This window comes from Girardinichthys multiradiatus, chromosome 9 (genome assembly GCF_021462225.1).
Source record: "Girardinichthys multiradiatus isolate DD_20200921_A chromosome 9, DD_fGirMul_XY1, whole genome shotgun sequence".
NCBI classification, from domain to species: Eukaryota; Metazoa; Chordata; class Actinopteri; order Cyprinodontiformes; family Goodeidae; genus Girardinichthys; species Girardinichthys multiradiatus.
In genome coordinates this window covers 33,295,644-33,313,031 of record NC_061802.1, presented here as the reverse complement: position 1 = coordinate 33,313,031, position 17,388 = coordinate 33,295,644, and the positions used below count along the sequence as shown (strand labels likewise).

Below are 17,388 nucleotides of genomic sequence, written 5' to 3'. Positions count from 1 at the left end.
GTTCAGAAATTTCTTTCTGGGTCTTACCCTCTTGCTTGAGGGTGTCAATAGTGGCCTTCTGGACAGCAGTCAGGTCGGCAGTCTTACCCATGATTGGGGTTTTGAGTGATGAACCAGGCTGGGAGTTTTAAAGGCCTCAGGAATCTCTTGCAGGTGTTTAGAGTTAACTCGTTGATTCAGATGATTAGGTTCATAGTTCGTTTAGAGACACTTTTAATGATATGCTAATTTTGTGAGATAGGAATTTTGGGTTTTCATGAGCTGTATGCCAAAATCATCCGTATTAAGACAATAAAAGACCTGAAATATTTCAGTTAGTGTGCAATGAATCTAAAATATATGAATGTTAAATTTTCATCATGACATTATGGAAAATAAGGAACTTTATCACAATATGCTAATATTTTGAGAAGGACCTATACCACTCCCCCTGCAGCCTGTGTCCTTGGATGGAGATCAGGGTAAAGTCTCACCTAATGCTCACAAGTTCCATAATGGCAGAACTTCTCCTAGTCATCAGCCACTGTTTCCACAATCAGCGCTGATCATGGGTGACTCCACTATCAGGAAAGTACAATACTTTAATGCAATTATGCATTGCATTCCTGGTGCTACCGCTTTAATAACTTTGAATGAACTCCAGGAAATATATCCATCTTCTCCCACATCTGTAGTGAGGATTGTTGTTCATGCTGTCACTAATAATACTCTCCTGCAACATTCAGAAATGACTAAATAGAATTTTAAACACTTCAGAGTTTTTTAAAGACATGAGATAGAAGTGTTTTTATCTCCGGGCCCATTCCCTCTTTAGGACGTGGCTCTGGGCGTTTTAGCAGAATCCTCAGTTTACATACATGACTGCAATCTATCTGTAGAACTCAGAATGTATTTTTTATTGATAATTATTGATAACTTATTCAGGAGTCGTGGGTACCTTTTTAACAGAGATGGAGTCCATCTTAACAGTGACAGCAAGACACTAAAAGCTAATGTGCAGTAGTTTGTTTTAACAGCCCTAAGCAGTCAGGATTGACTATGTGCCCAGTTTAGCACATTGGCTGGCACACTTCTTCACCCTCCACACTCCATCCCGTTAAGACTGTACTTTCTCTTCAAGTAAATAAAATTAAGGGTACAGAAAACAATAGTGAAAAAAATGATTCATGTTAATGATACACATGATTGCTATTGCTATGTTGGGAGCCTCATTAATTTGAATTCTCTAAAATAATAGACAAAAAATTAGTTAGTTAGTATCCATTCCCCATTAGCTCTTTTCAGGACCAAACAGTAATCAAAACATTCCAAGTTGCATATTAAAGTTGGCTTTATTAAACATTAGATCCCTGGCTGGAAAATCATTTTTAATTCAAGAGTTAATTATTGATCATAGTCTAGATGTCTCTTTTCTTCCCGAAACTTGGTTAAACTAATGCAACAGTTCTTATCAAATTATCTCTTCAAAATTTTAGCTTCATAAACAAGACAAGAACTGATAAAAAAGGGAGGGGGAGTTGCAATTCTGTTTAACACTGCCTTTGCATGCAAGCATAAAACTTGTGTTACATTTCTTTCTTTTGAATATGTTGCTCTACAGTTAAACTCATCCACTCAAATTTTGTTATTGAACATATATAGACCTCCCAAATATTGTGCAACCTTCTTTGATGACTTTACTGAACTACTGTCCATAATTTTGGTTCATTTTGATTTAGTTGTTATTGTTGGTGATTTCATATTGATGTCGGGATTATGAATCTGAGAATATTATTTAATATTAATATTTTAATATTTTATCAAATAATATTTGGGTCTGTTAAGGATTGTCCTGTGAATACCAGCCCAGTAAGGCGATGGTATTAGGACAAAATAGAAAGGTGTGAGACGAGCTCTGACATTATTGAACAGCATAAACTCTGCAAACACATGGAATGAATTCACACAATTTCTTAAAATACAAGAATTTATTAACAAAAATAAGTCAACTCAAAGTCAAACATATTTCAATCAACAAACTCTTCACTATGCTAAAACAATCCAACTAACTACCAAGCAGAATGAGATAATAAGGAAGACTAATGGGCTATGTACAATATAAACAAGTTGATTAAAGATGGTTGAAAACCATGACCGGACTGATTATATCTAAAATTGGAGTGCTGGATGTTGCATAATCAAACATTCTTGTATCTCCTTTGATAGCTGCCTCCCTGTACATGGAGATACTCAAACACAAGTAATCTAAAAAAAAAAAAAAAAACATTACAGAAATTACTGCTGACCAATTTTTCCAGGCTTTCTCATCATCTGTTACAAGCCCCTGGACTTCTCTCACTAATTTAAGTGGATGATTTTTGGGATAGAATTGAAAATGTTATTGACACCAATGCTCCAACCACAATAAAAATAATCTCTGGAAAACCTACACCTCCTTGGAGAAACTTTGAATCTGTTAGACAAGGAAAATGAGTGTCAAAAAGCTGAACACCAGTGGACATCTATAAAGTTAAACTTCAAATATTTAATTATGAATTGAGAAATGGAGTTTCAAACGAAAATTCAACATGGAAAACTCATCATTACCTCCAGCTTCGTCTGATTACTCCTCCATGCGGCATGCTCCACCAATCAGCGTCAAGTCCGCATTGCTCCCCGGCCAATCATCCTTCAAGGGTCCACTTTAAAAGATCTTCGTCCATGGAACCCTCCATTCTTCAGCTGAACTTTAACCCACCTCCACCCCATCTCCACCGTTTGGCTTCCAAACTCCTTCCAAATCTCCTCAGGCCTCCACTCCACTACCAGGATCGGATCCCGGGGGAAGACATCTTTAAATCTAACCCTAAGATGTTCATTCAAGCACATGTCATTCTCAGATTTCACGTCTTCCACTGGGGTCCGAGCGCCAAACATATAAACATTCACTAATAAACTTTTCTAATTGCATCCCTGTCTTCTCTTTGTGAGTCTTTCCAGGTTGAAATGCAAGAATGAGCTTCTTCTCGAATGTCATCTCCAAATGTGTCAATAACGCTCTTGCTCTGTTTTCCATTGTTAACAGCTGTCATGCCATCCAATGTCTGTGTTTTTGTTTATTTCCTGGTCTGGTCTCTGTTTTTGCTCCGTTTATCACACCCGTTCCTAGTCTTCCCTGATTCTCTGGTCTCATCTCTCATTGGTTCCCCCTGCTGTTCAGTTTTTGTTTTCATTGTTCCCCGCTGGATCCTCGTCATAGATGTCCTCATCTTATGCTCGTCATTGTCCTCGTTCCTGTTAACGGCTGGTGACTCTCTGTTCTGGTCTGGTTTGTCTTGGATTCCCTGCCTGGATCAGTGAGTAAGGAAATATTAAAATCTGCACTTACCTTCATTTGTCATCACCAGGCATCCTTCACTGCACATTAGTCCTACCTCCAAAAACCGATTCATGACAACAAGTTGACAAATCCTTCCTCCTCAGTAAACTGTAAGTTTTTATCTTCTGAGGCATGCAATAAATTTACCATCTTTTTTACTGACCAAATTGAGAACATAAGACTGTCATTGGACTCCTTCCTCTTAGCTGCTCAAAATCAGTTGCCCCCCTGTCATTGTTCAACTAAGATGACTCAATTTCTTCAGGTTACCCAAACAGATCTGGATCATACCTTACCATAATAATAACATGGTTTGGCTCCTGACCTTCTACAAGTCAAGTCAAGTTTATTTATATAGCGCCTCTCAGCAACAAGGCACTCAAAGCGCTGTACATGAGGAAAAACACCACAACGATACAGAAAATCAAACACAGAAAAACAAACCAAATGACACTAATAATCCTTGGGAGTAATAATAATTAATAATCCTTCTGGGTTTACTGGTAGAAATTGGTTCCAAGCCACTCTTAATAATAAAGCATCTTATGCTAAAAGAAGATGATAATATTGATGGCACAGCTTTTGAGGGAATAACATTGCCTTAAGGGGAACTTGGTCTGTAACAATGCTTAGGAGAACTGTACGTGTCCTAGTGCCATTCACTTTCAAAGAAAAAATCGCAGCTTCCTAGCAGAATTGTTTTGCCATTAATGGTCTTAATTTGCCATTCATTTGCTTCATAGCTGCAGTAAACACTTAGGTGGTGGTTGTGGCTATGTTCCCAACTTTTAGCACTTGCCATCTCAGTGTTGAATAAAAAACAAACATTCAAAAATACATGCTGATTAATGGAGAACATTTAATGAAAATCTGTTTCTTTTTGTAATCTGATAAAGATTCAATTTATTATATTTAAACAAAAATAATACATACAAATGGTAGATAGAAAGAACCCAGTATATGCGTTAAGTGGAACCCAGTCAAATCCTGTGAGCCCACTGTTTTTCATACATGCAACTGGATTATGCTGAAGTTGGGTTTGATCATTCCCAGATCCAGATTGCTATTTCAGAGATACACAGCTACCATCACTTGAGCTTGGTTCTCTGTTCTCTGTTCCAGATTATATTGAGAGTTCTCAGCCTCAGAAATCGCAGGTTAACAGCAGCTCAGATTAGAGAACAGGTCAATGCCACACAGAGTTCTAGCAGCAGACACATCTCTAGAACAACTGTTAAGAGGAGACTGTGTGAATCAGGCCTTCATGGTAAAATAGCTGCTAGGAAACCACTGCTGAGGACAGGCAACAAGCAGAAGAGACTTGTTTGGGCTAAAGAACACAAGGAATGGACATTAGACCAGTGGAAATTTGTGCTTTGGTCGGATGAGTCCAAGTTTGAGATCTTTGGTTCCAACCACCGTTTCTTTGTGCAGCGCAGAAGAGGTGAACGGATGGACTCTACATGCCTGGTTCCCACCGTGAAGCATGGAGGAGGAGGTGTGATGGTGTGGGGGTGATTTGCTGGTGACACTGTTGGGGATTTCTTCAAAGTTGAAGCCATTCTGAACCAGCATGGCTACCACAGCATCTTGCAGCGGCATGCTATTCCATCCGGTTTATGTTTAGTTGGACCATCATTTATTTTTCAACAGGACAATGACCCCAAACACACCTCCAGGCTGTGTAAGGGCTATTTGACCAAGAAGGAGAGTGATGGGGTGCTGCGCCAGATGACCTGGCCTCCACAGTCACCGGACCTGAACCCAATCGAGATGGTTTGGGGTGAGCTGGACCGCAGAGTGAAGGCAAAAGGGCCAACAAGTGCTAAGCATCTCTGGGAACTCCTTCAAGACTGTTGGAAAACCATTTCAGATGACTACCTCTTGAAGCTCATCAACAGAATGCCAAGAGTGTGCGGAGCAGTAATCAAAGCAAAAGTTGGCTACTTTGAAGAACCTAGAATATAAGACATATTTTCAGTTGTTTCACACTTTTTTGTTCAGTATATAATTCCACATGTGTTAATTCATTGATTTGATGCCTTCAGTGTGAAGCTACAATATTCATAGTCATGAAATTAAAGACAACTCTTTGAATGAGAAGGTGTGTCCAAACCTTTGGTCCGTACTGTATATACATACATAAATACATATATTTCTACTTTCAACTATACAGTTTTTTTTAAATTTCGCGAAGCTAAAGACAGGGAAAACATACATTCAGATGTTGTTGTTTAACCCGGTTTTAATGGCAAGCCTAGTGGGATCTATAAAAGAGCTAAATTTATTTGTTTGTTGTTTTTAATTATTATTTCCACCGCTTTCCCAAGCAAACACATTTTGAAATTGAGCCCCAGTACATTGCACCTCATAAGCACGTCTGTGCTCTCGGGACTTTTTCCCAAATGGCATGCCACATGACGCCACTTCCACTCTCTGGCAGTGCATCATTACGCAATCAGCAACTGTTAAAAAGTTACAAAACTGAACCAGAAGTTGTACCGGAGGGGGGAGCAGCATCTGGCAGTGGCCAGAGAGAGTGGAAACGATAGGGGCAGTAAGAGCGAGACAGAGTGACAACTAAAGAAAATCTTCAGGGTAGTCTTCACATGCTTCCAGAGAAAACAATTATATTTAATGATGGAAAGCTAAAGTATTGAAACCATTTCTTACATTTTAAATGATTAAAAACTCACATAAGATATGTATAAACATACCTAAAAAATATTTTTCAACGGTCTAAATTTGAGTGTGCTTCACTGTGTTTAACAAGATGGAGACAGAAACCAGAATAGAAGTTTAAAGATGGAAACAATCCCATGCACACACCTGTTTACAGGACAAATATAACAAAACTGCTCCAAAGGAGGGTTGACCCACTAGCAATAAAAGAGTGAATATCTAAAAATAGCTGTTGTTGAGTGAGAAAGATGAAATATGATATATGGATTTGATAGAAAGGGAAAACCACCTCTTAGTTTTTGACAACTTCAGCCCCTCACACACCTCTGACTGTGCATCTTTCCCCTCTCTACCCCAAACAGGTCCTCACCTTTTTTTTTCTTTTTGGACAATGATATAGGGGACCCAGATGTTACATTTCACTAACCAATAGTAAGTAGAGAGGGGCTGGATTGGTGTGCACTCCTGATGCCCCTTTCTTTAAAAAGCTCCTGTCTCCAACCCACATGAGGAGGAGACACGGTGAGTCTCTGTAGGACTGGCAGCATCACCCAGACCTGAGGATCTGAAGCCCCTTTCCTCCAGCCGTGACCAAGTGCTGCAGAACCAGTTGTTTGCATATTCTTTAGCTTGTATGCATACCGAATCCGAGATCACCTGTCGTCATCAGCACAATGTTGGAATTAACTAAACTGCTGCTAGTACTGTCTTTTCTGGCCTCAGTGGCTCTAGGTCAAGGTAAGTGAAGACTGATGATCTAGCTATTTTCATTATTTAAAGTAAAAGAAGAAGACACTTAAAATAAGAGAATGCTTAGAAGTAGAAAATCAAACTTTGGGTTGAGCTAAAGTATTTTTCATCTTCTTGTCATGTCTCATAATAAACAACAACAGCTGGTTTATGACATCTCACACATGTGTACAGCTACTGAGAGCAACTGGAGAGTTTTCTGAGTTAACGCCATTCCCGTATGTTTAAAATGATCTTATCTGACTCTTTGTTTCCTTAAGAAAATCTAGGCTTAGACAGGTAATGGTTGTGGAGATCTGCAGGAACATTTATGAAAGTGATTTACATTCTTTTAAAAAGGCAGGATGAGACTTTGTGGTTACGATGATTGTTCTCCTAATTTGCTCTTGATAGCTTGTGTGAAGACATAAGCCAGTTTCAACACCAATATTAATAACACCTGTGAATAAATGAGGGCATCATGAAAATATTCCTTGTGGTTTAGTTCTGAAGGTGACAGTAAAACATACAATTAAAGTAACCAAACAGCTGTTGGCTCATGCTTTCTTTTATCAATCTCCAAATACAAAAGAATAATTTTATGTCTGAAAATTCACTTGTTCAACATAAAGCACATGCTCATGTAAATTAAGGTGTGCTCTCAAGCATGTTGAAAAATCAATTGTGAATAAAAATAAACATAAATCCCCACCAAACTTTATAATTTCCCACCCACCTGTGTTGAAACTAGGGGTACATGAAGCCCACTATGTGAGACGACACACAGTATTGGGTTCTCAAAAACAATAAGAGACCAGATTTTAAACAAATTTTGTAGAAAACCAAAAAGTCCCCATTTGATGTTTTAACAAATACAGTAAAGGTTTCAAAAATTACAAACTATGTTTAAAACAATGCAACCAGTTTAGAATATTCCAGTCCCGGTTTGACTAATCCATATGTTATGGTGTTTATGGTTATGATATTCTCATGCCAAAAAGAATTGCAATTGCCCTAAATGTATAATAATAGTTTCATAAATCTTAAACTGTGTTTTGAAGAATCTCTGTTTAGGTTAGAATGATTCAGTTCAGCTTTGATCAGTCTAAATATTTTGGATTCGAACCAGGTTTGATTAAACAAAATCCAGATTAAATGAAAAAAACATTTAAAGCTTAGCACCTGTAGGAAGCTCTGAAGCATATACTAACTTCTAGTTGTAAGGTGCTAATAGTTATTCTCACAGTGCTCACAAATCATTTTTTCTTTTGTCTTTATGACACTGTTTTTGTTTCTACTAAATACCTAAAAGTGGTGGGGGCTTATTCAATGCTTTTGTAATCAAATATTGTCAGCCATCTCAACAATGCATTTATTAGTTGACTCTGTCAACACAACAGGTCAGATCGAGAACAAGCACTTACTTTTTTTTATTTCAAAACAAAAGTCTTAAACATAAGTATATGGTTCTAAGTATAAAGACCTCATCTCTGGGTCTCATAAAGATAGTTTAAACTTACTTTGCCAGGCCAAATCACTTGGTGACAGCAACTAGATAAAGTGAGACAGGATTTACTTTGAAAAAATACTTTGATTCAGATTTTTTACTTTGAAAAAATCTGAATCAAAATTACTGTTCAGTTGATACTAGTTTTCGGTCCAGCTTAAGCATCTGTTAAACTCAGATAGACCAGGTACAGATGTATACCACAAGTGCTTCTCCCTAAATTTCTCCTAATTATGCTATGAAAACTCACTGCTCTTCCTGAGTATCACTTTCTATCCACCATACATCTGTTTTCAATTTTTATTATTTTTTTAAGTGAAGGAGCTGGCAGTTCATGAAGGCAATTGAGTGTGAATAGACCTTAACAGTCTCCACATCTTGTGGGACTCGGAGTCGTAAATGTCTAGGAGACGGTTTATGCCATACACTGATGAGTAAATCACAAGATCAGCCAACAGAGAAAGCAGATTTATAAATGGTTGTTCACATTGATCTTGACTGAGCAGAACACTCTGATCTTAAAACGGATAGTAAACTTTAACGTTTTATGCCATGCTCCTTTAGCAGTACATCTCACATCTTCTGAGAAGGTGGTGCGTTCTGGCCTTATTTTAGTTTCAAGTGCTATGCAAGCAGTCCCCAAAGATATAAACCCAGTCGCCTTGGAAACAAGAGGCAATAATCACAAACCATGTGGCCCATTTTTACACCTGCTGGCTTTCTATTTGCCTAAATGTGAAAATGGAATAAATGGCAGGGTGAAAGAGGACAGGTAGAACGACTTCACCGTCCTGTTTTCCAACTTTGTCAAAGCGGCCAACTTGTCAGTCTTTTCTTTTGTTGGCCATTTCAGCCGTTTTTCTGTGCATTCAATCTACTACTGCAGTAATGACTGCACAGAATGTCTCCATCTGTCTTTTCATCTTCATCTGCTCTCCCTTTGTTTCTGATATTTTTCTGCTTCAGGTATTTCTCACAAATACTTTCCCCACCTTTTTCCCTTCTTTTCCTCACTCCATCAAACTCTGGTCTTCACCTTTCTCTACTTATTCATCTGTCCACTATCCTGGCTTTGTTCTCTGTCACTCTCTCCATCCACCCTAAATCTAAAAGATTTACGGCCTATTTTTTCTATTTAAAGGTGGCAGCTGTTGCTGAATGCCCACTGTATTAGAGGAGTGCTCTGGAACGACCACCCCTTTACATGAATCTTCCAGTCGTCTCTTCTCTTCACGTAACTTCAGGCAGACACCAGAGCTAGTTCTCCAGGTGCTGACCACTGTCTGTTCCAAACACAGACCTGTCTGCCCAGATGACTTAAATGACTGAAACAGGGATGTCAATAGAACACAGAAAAATAAATATTTCCCATTAATTCCAAACTGTATCATATTTTTATTTTCCAGATTTTTCTTTTCCTTTATAAACAAATGTCAAGAACCCTTTTCACTGCAGCACTAATCAGCTGCTTTACTTAAGCTATTTCATTGTTTTGGCTCTGTACCTATGCACAGGAACAAAAGTTCAAGCTTGAACCTCTTAAATGGTGTAAACAGCTGAAATTTTAAATGCTTCCCAATTGTTTCAAATCAGCAAAACAAGGCAGTGCTCCCTAAATACCTAAAAATAAAAATAAAAATAGATTGCGTTTATTTTAAGCGGCAACAGATGTTCAAGAGTCAAGATAGATTTTAAAGAAGGACACCACCAAAAAAAGAAAAAAATATTAAAACAAAATTCAAGAGCAGATTTGGTTCTAATGGTTGGCACAATCAATACTAGCGTAATATATTTATTAGGTAAATGGATAGCAGCATCATATTAGTTTTACACAGCCCACCAATTTTATGCTTGTAGCAGGCAACTTATATTCAGAGGAACTTTATCATGATGGCTTTTAAAGAGACACCATCAGCAACATCTTAAAATACTAACCATTCACACTAGAATATGTATGTGCCATAGCAATTACCATGTGACATAAAAATCATTGTAGGGATTGTGGTTGCAATGACGTAACACAACCTACCAACAGCTCATCTTGAATGAGCATCAGCAACACATTGAGCAATATAGGAGAAAACAAAAGAAGCAGAGGTAAAACAAACTTTTCTTTTTTTTAACAAATGCTGACGTATCGATGAATTACAACAATATCTAATGACAATAAGCAAAATAGTCGAAACAATCAATACAACTACTTAGTGATGTCAGAGAATCACACAACCAGTTTATATCTAGTAAGGCAGAAATGTGTGGGTGGCCTTCATGGCGAACATGACTACTATAATCAGCAAAGTAAGAAATGGTTTTGTTTTACAATTGGTAACTCATACCAGTCCGGAACCTTTCATATGAAAATCTACAAATGTCATCTAACCTTCACTGAAGTAGGACTAATTCAAAAATGTACCCAGCCTGCCTGAAACAATAGAATTGCTGTATTATTACTGCAATATTACTGTCTAGCTTTAGTTGCAATTGGATGTAAATGGCCTAAAACATTATTTTCAAGCAGTTTCAATTTTTAAACAGACATCCACCTCATATCAGTAAAATAATTATCAGCAGGCTTAGACTTTGGTCTAGCCCAATCACCTGGCTTGATGGCGTCCGAAAAACAGCAACCCACTACTCTTCTATGAAATATAACAGTGAAAGAGAGTAACCAGATGTGAAGTGATATGGGCAACTATGGAGTTAGCATAGTGTTGAATAACACACAATATATCCTTCTTTGATATTCGTTATTCCTCCATTTCTAATCTGGATTTGTGATCAAGTACAGTGATAATATAAAAATATTTCAACTCATCACTGTCTCTGAAGCCCCTTTTTCTCTAGCACCTACTCAGCACGGCTAAATTCTACTCGGTTTGTAGGGTTTTCCATTAGTAACAATTACTTGGTATCAGCCCCCTTTTTGGTACCTGCATGGATGGGATTGATACATTTAATTATTTTAAAAGCTTTATATTATGCTTTAATCAATTCCATATTGTGCAGTAACAATGCAGTATCAAAAAAACAAGAAACAAAAGAATGTTTTATATAAGGTCAAGTTTAATTATTTAAAATTATGTTTTCATTTTTACTGATCTCTCTTTCATTTAATGAAATAGAAAATTGTGTGTGACCTTGGAAACAGGTTGCATTAATCAAGTTTTTTTTAAATCTGCCAGATCTGTGCTTTTAGCTGCCTGTGCCTATGGGACTCAGCGCTACCCGTATCAGTGCAGCACAGTACTTTTTGCCTCCCCCTGTCCATTTTCACTGCGCATTTATGGCTGATTAGAAAGATTAATATGTCACACACATTCATTACATATTAGACAGACTGTGGAAAGTCAAGTTATGTACTTGTATAATCTAGCAAATGTTTGACAATGTAAAGATAGAAAGCAATGGGACTGTGTCAACTGCCTGCATCAGTCGGTGTGTGTGACACAGCACCTGACCTGCTTCCCCTTACTGCATGTCACTAGACCCGACCCGACCCACTTTGAGGTGGTACTGTACTGGAATGGAAAACGACCCGAAATCGTGTAGAGTCGAGTAGAGCCAAGTCGAGTCAAGCTGAGTAGGTATTAATGGAAAAGGGTCATAAATGGCAAAGTTTACAAAACTAAAATTAAAAGTGTGTCACAGAAACACACTTGTGTTGTTTCTCTGGTAGGCATGTCTTGTTGTCGCTCTGTTTTGTACGTCTTCCAGAGTGGTGCACAGGATGTTAGCTGACATACTATGGCGGTTACCTAGTTTTAAAGTAAAGACTCAGGAGTTTTAAACTGCTACTTTTCTAACTTCAAAGGGACATACTATTCAAAATCCACTTTTTTAGCCTTTAAATATTATGTACTTGGGTCTGTAGGAGTGCAGAATAGTTGAATTTAGTCTCTCAAGGTGTTGCAGAGATATCTTTAGGTTCTGTTCTATTTTTCAGTCCGTTCAGTTTTCTCTGTCATCTGTTACATTTTTCGGCTGATCAAATTTGTGTATCCACCATATTTATTTCTCACTGCGATTTTAGGTCCATGCTCAAGTTTGCCTGTGCTGAAAGAGAATAGATATGGTTCGGTTGTTGGGTTTATTAACCGACATAAATTATTACACCTTCCCCCAGCATCAGAACCTCTTCGAAGTGCCTGGTTAAATTTTATTTTTGATGGAAATCTACCCACATCAGTGGGGAAATTCCTATTTGCCAGTATCAAGAAGTATATGCTAAAAGACTTCATCTGATTGAGGTGTCAGTTCCTTCTGTCTATGGAAACGACGGACACAGCAAAGTGGTAAGATGCAAATAGCTCTAACATTACGACAAAACTTATTTCAGACATAAATTTATTGTGTGTTGGTATGTTTTAATAGCAGTAGCACCGTGCCTTCTGCTTATGTTAGTGCTGTGTCCTGATTTTAGCTCCTTGAGGACAGAACCGTACTGCGTGTTTTGAATACTATTATTACATAAACTGTTCTGTATTGTTTTTGCTGTTTTTGTCATGTTTCTGCACGCTAGATAATTATCAAACTACAAAAATGGCCGAACGGGTCAAAGTGGAGCGCTCTTTGACCTGGAGGGGGGCAGGGTGTGCAGTGCCTCAAGACCATTTAAAGAGACAGCACCAGAACAAGTTGCTCTCAGACGCACCTTAGAACCGGGGTAAAAGAGGGGCCCATGGAGCAGAGCATTTCAGTTCCACAATTATAGACCACCCCTGAATAATTTAGATGTGAAAAGGAAGGATTTAAAAGCACGATATGTCTCCTTTAATGTATATGCTAACTGTGCTGCAATGCTAAAGATAGCACGTACATAAACAGCAACAAGAAATTAAGTTTTAGCTGTAGTTCTAATTTTACCTTCATATTTTACTGTGCTATGCTAACCACATTTTCATCAGCATCTCTGCTTATGAGAAGTAAATTCCTTTATGCTTTTATTGTTAAATTGCCTTGTACGTTATCACACTGGGGAACTGGAGGCCCTGGCAGTACTCTTCTCTTCATGCACGTGCATAAACAGCTTTCATATGATTGGTAAATAGAGCATTGCATGCACTGGCTCACACAGACATATTACTCAGTTCAAACATAAAACAATCTGTCACTACAAACCCATTGTCCAAGCAGGATTTTCTTCCCCTTGTAGGTTCAAGAGTAGTTGTTTTTTACATCATGTAAGTGCCTTTAATATTATAAACAAAATCCAGACTGCCCCATTTAAGCCTTCTCTGTCTGCCAGCATACATCTGGCTCAGGCTTACATCCCTAACATGAGTGAAACCATTCTTGGTGCAATTTTACAAAGTTTTTCATATTCTTTCTTCAAGTTTTTTTTTAACATACTCTAGCAAACACTAAAAATGCCATCTGAGAAAATGAATTCAAGCAAAGCTTCACATAGGCAATAGAAATGCCTTTGTCCAGCCAACCACTGTGATATAGTTGGTTAAATCCAAGGCTAAAAAACAACACACAGTTCCCAGAACAGGTTCTGTGGTTAAAGATGGATCCTCAATTGGAAGAAATACAGTTGCTTGAACTGATTAATTGTTTGGTGTTTGGTTGCCAGCCTCATGTAAGTAATAGAACCTGAAGCAGGTTTGCACTACTGGTGATGCTGTAATCTATCTTGATGAGGGTCATGGTAGGGTTGGCTATGGATGTATAAGCCAACAAAGACCTTTTAAGTGAACATGAACATATACCATTCTAAAATGACCAGTAGTGTTATTCTTTGTTCATCTTTTAATTCCACCAAACCAGTATTTATACCATATCCCCCCAAAATTAACCCAAATAGCCTCCAAAATGTAACACTGTTCTCCTAATAGTCCCACAAATGCAGCATTGAATTGTTTGAAGCATGGAAAAAAATAGAGGAGCTGCTAAGTAGATTTTTCATTTTAAATACATTTAAAATTTCCTAATATAATCATGTGACTTGCTTCTTAATGAGGTTAACTCATTCATACAACAGCTACATTAAGCATTAGCCCTGTGAAACCCCTCGGCCTTTAAAATTCATAAAGTGTTAATATGTCAGTCAAAAGTACAAATAGCCCTGTGCACTGAGCCAGTTTAGATACCTGCCACAGGTAAGGTCAGCACTCCAGCATTTGCCTTTCCACTGCACCTAATCGGGGTTTCCTCTTTTAACTTTCCTACAACCATTAGACACCTTGTAAAACCAAAAGACGTGTTTGGTGTTTTCATTGTGAAACATCTTGAAGCGATAATCAGGGACCAAGAGTTTGGCAGTAAATTAGCTTGGGGTTGGTGTGAGGGGGAGTAGCACTGTTATATAAGAAGAGCAGAAATGCTCCTTTAGAATTTCTCACAAAAAAGTCTGCGTTTGTTAGAGTTGAAAAGATCATTAATGGGCACAGGTATTGGTTTCAAAGCTAATACGTTAGCTGAACTATAGTATCTCAGAGGGAAAGAAATGCATAATCCACGCTGCAAACGCTTGTAAGGGTCGTGAAGACAAATATTAGGCGTTGATCATCAGAAAGCATGTGTGTTGGAATGTAATAATGACTTACAAATCACTGTAGAAAAAGAATGATGGGAAAACTATTTGATTCCACTCATTGAGCTCAATCTGCAGGCAGTGGACACATCTGTTGAACACATCAGTGTGAAGGCATTTGATTCTGGTTCTCAAGTCAACCCAGCATATTAAAGACATAAAGCCATATGGAAAGCTTACAATACTTTTTAAAAGCCAAATGAAAAAAACAGTGATGGTCAGCTGCATGTCCATGCCGACCTGAAAGCGTATATCATTCAATTTATCCAGAAATGTAAATAAAAATTGTTAATGGTTAAACCAAAAGAACTGGCATGAAAATAAAGACTTGAAGCGAGCTGTATAACCAGGAGGGACAGCGATCAATTCTGGTTACTGCGCTGGGATTCTCTGCTTATAAACTCAGTAGTGCTTGTGCCTGTTACACACAAACACATACACGCACACACACACACACACACACACACACACACACACACACACACACACACACACACACACACACACACACATGCATGCATGGTGAGAGGCAGAATAAGCAACGTTTTGTTTCTGTCAGGCACCATGACATTTTTTCTTCTAAGCAGCCCAAATGTAACCCAAAGAAGAAATGTCGAGCAAACAATTGACGTCTTTTGCAACATTAAAAATTTGTGGTGGAGAAAAAAATTGAATCATTACACATTAAAGCATGGGGGAAAATGTCACTGAGTCCATTTTAAAAATCAGAGAGCCAGAAACACCATGTTTCATGCATTTTCCTTTATTATAACACGACATTGGAGCATGGAAACATGAACTTATGAAACAATGAATCTGAGACATGTTATGTTTGCTTAAATTATGTATGTATTTTAATGTATAAACATAAAAATCTAATGTTTTAATGTTGCTTAAAATAGCTATTCAAAGCTTGTTTATGTCCTTAAGTATGTACATAATGAACCAAGCCAAAGGTAATTTTTGGAGGAAGTGGGAACCAGTGAAAGGCAAGACGTTATAGAATAGCATCGACGGATTGAGTGTTTGAAGGAAAATATAGCATTTCTGCCTTGTGTTTCAGCTTAAAGTAAATAACAATCTAGCATAGCCTCTATATAATTTGAACTCAGAGCAAAGGCAGACTGCCACAGATTTCTTTAGTCATGTAAAACAATTTAGCAGGATGAGCATTGTCGCTTATAGACACCACAGTTACCACATATCTGGGTCACTGTTACATAATTTAGAATTTAAAGTGCCACTCAAATGCTGTAGCAATGATCTGATAATCCCATAACTTAATCTCATGTTACGCTATGCAGATGGTTTGTCTGCACTGGTGAAGATTCCCTTGCCTTGGCATGGTCATTGCCTCAAGTGGCTCCAATAGCAGGGGAGTTGGACTTTTTTTCTGAATATTTTAGCTTGTATTTATATAACCCCCTGGACACAGTCATAGATTGCATTCAGATCTTAAGTTGGTAAAAGAAAAGAAGCTTCAGATGACTGGAGATGACATAAAACATATGATAAAAAGCATGACTTTACAGACAAAAAAATTGTAAGATCAAGACTGAATCTCCCCTTACTCTGCTTTCTTAGCCCTACCCTTCAGGTTACGTTGGTATTGCTAAGAGGAAGCATTCTACTGTCTGCTGCAGGATTGCTTCTGTTTCCACATGCTTATGGGATCAGTGCCACTTGAGCTGAACCCTTTGGTGCATGCATGTCCCCTGACACAAATTAAATTCGAAATAATTGTTGTTTCTTAACATCTGAGTGTTGACTGTTTATGCTTCTGTGTGCAGGATTATTAAGGACGATGACCCCATCAGACAGGAGCAGAAGAATGACCTTTAATACATTCACTGACTCACAGACAACAGGTACTCCGGCAGGAACATTATTTTGTACAAAAACACATTTTTAGCATGTTCTTGTTTAAGGTGTCCTGTAAGAATTGTTATAGTTATTGCATTTGTTTTAAATCTTTGAATGGATTTGTTTTTATAAAGAGGTGCACCTTCTAGGAATGTACGTTTTTAGCCACAGTCAGACCTTCCTATGTTCACCAATGTGAGAGTTTACATAGTATCAAATTAATGTATTTTTCAGAGGCCTGTTGCAAATCCAAATACATGCTTCATCAGACATTCATGAATGAATTACAAGTAGAAAAGGCTGAAAGGTTTAAAATCTAAGTCCAAGGTACCCTTAGCTAAATACATCTCTCATTGGCAACACTGAACTTAGAGTGAGTAAAATCCAGACAGAATAAATGAACAACTGTTTTTTTAATAAGGACTCCTCCCTCCATGGGACTGATTAAAGTTGACAATAGTTGGATAGAAATCCACTTGTGGTAAGCACTAACCTCATGCCTGCACAAAATAACACAAAAAGAGGAACTTTTCTCACCGTTCAAATTGAATTTGAGCAATTTCCAATGTGCTGTGAACTTTAAAGACTACAGATCCCTAATTGTCTAAAAAGGACTTTCCTTCTTTTCAATAGTTCTGGGTTTTTTTGGAAAGATTTTTATATGCCATGAAATACTTTGTAAGGAATCCAGAAATATGTTTACTAGAAATTCCT

The 17,388-nt window shown here is 37.8% G+C and overlaps 1 protein-coding gene across 1 annotated transcript in view; it reads left to right on the top strand.

Annotated features, from left to right (window-relative positions):
• The first annotated feature begins 6,444 nt into the window (after window positions 1-6,444).
• cilp2 (cartilage intermediate layer protein 2) overlaps window positions 6,445-17,388 on the top strand; it is a 26,699-nt gene continuing 15,755 nt past the window's right edge. Inside the window, exons 1-2 of the mRNA XM_047375518.1 lie at window positions 6,445-6,778; window positions 16,602-16,679. Of these exons, the coding sequence (XP_047231474.1) occupies window positions 6,715-6,778; window positions 16,602-16,679 (142 nt within the window). The 5' untranslated portion in view covers window positions 6,445-6,714. The remainder of the gene's footprint in view (window positions 6,779-16,601; window positions 16,680-17,388) is intronic.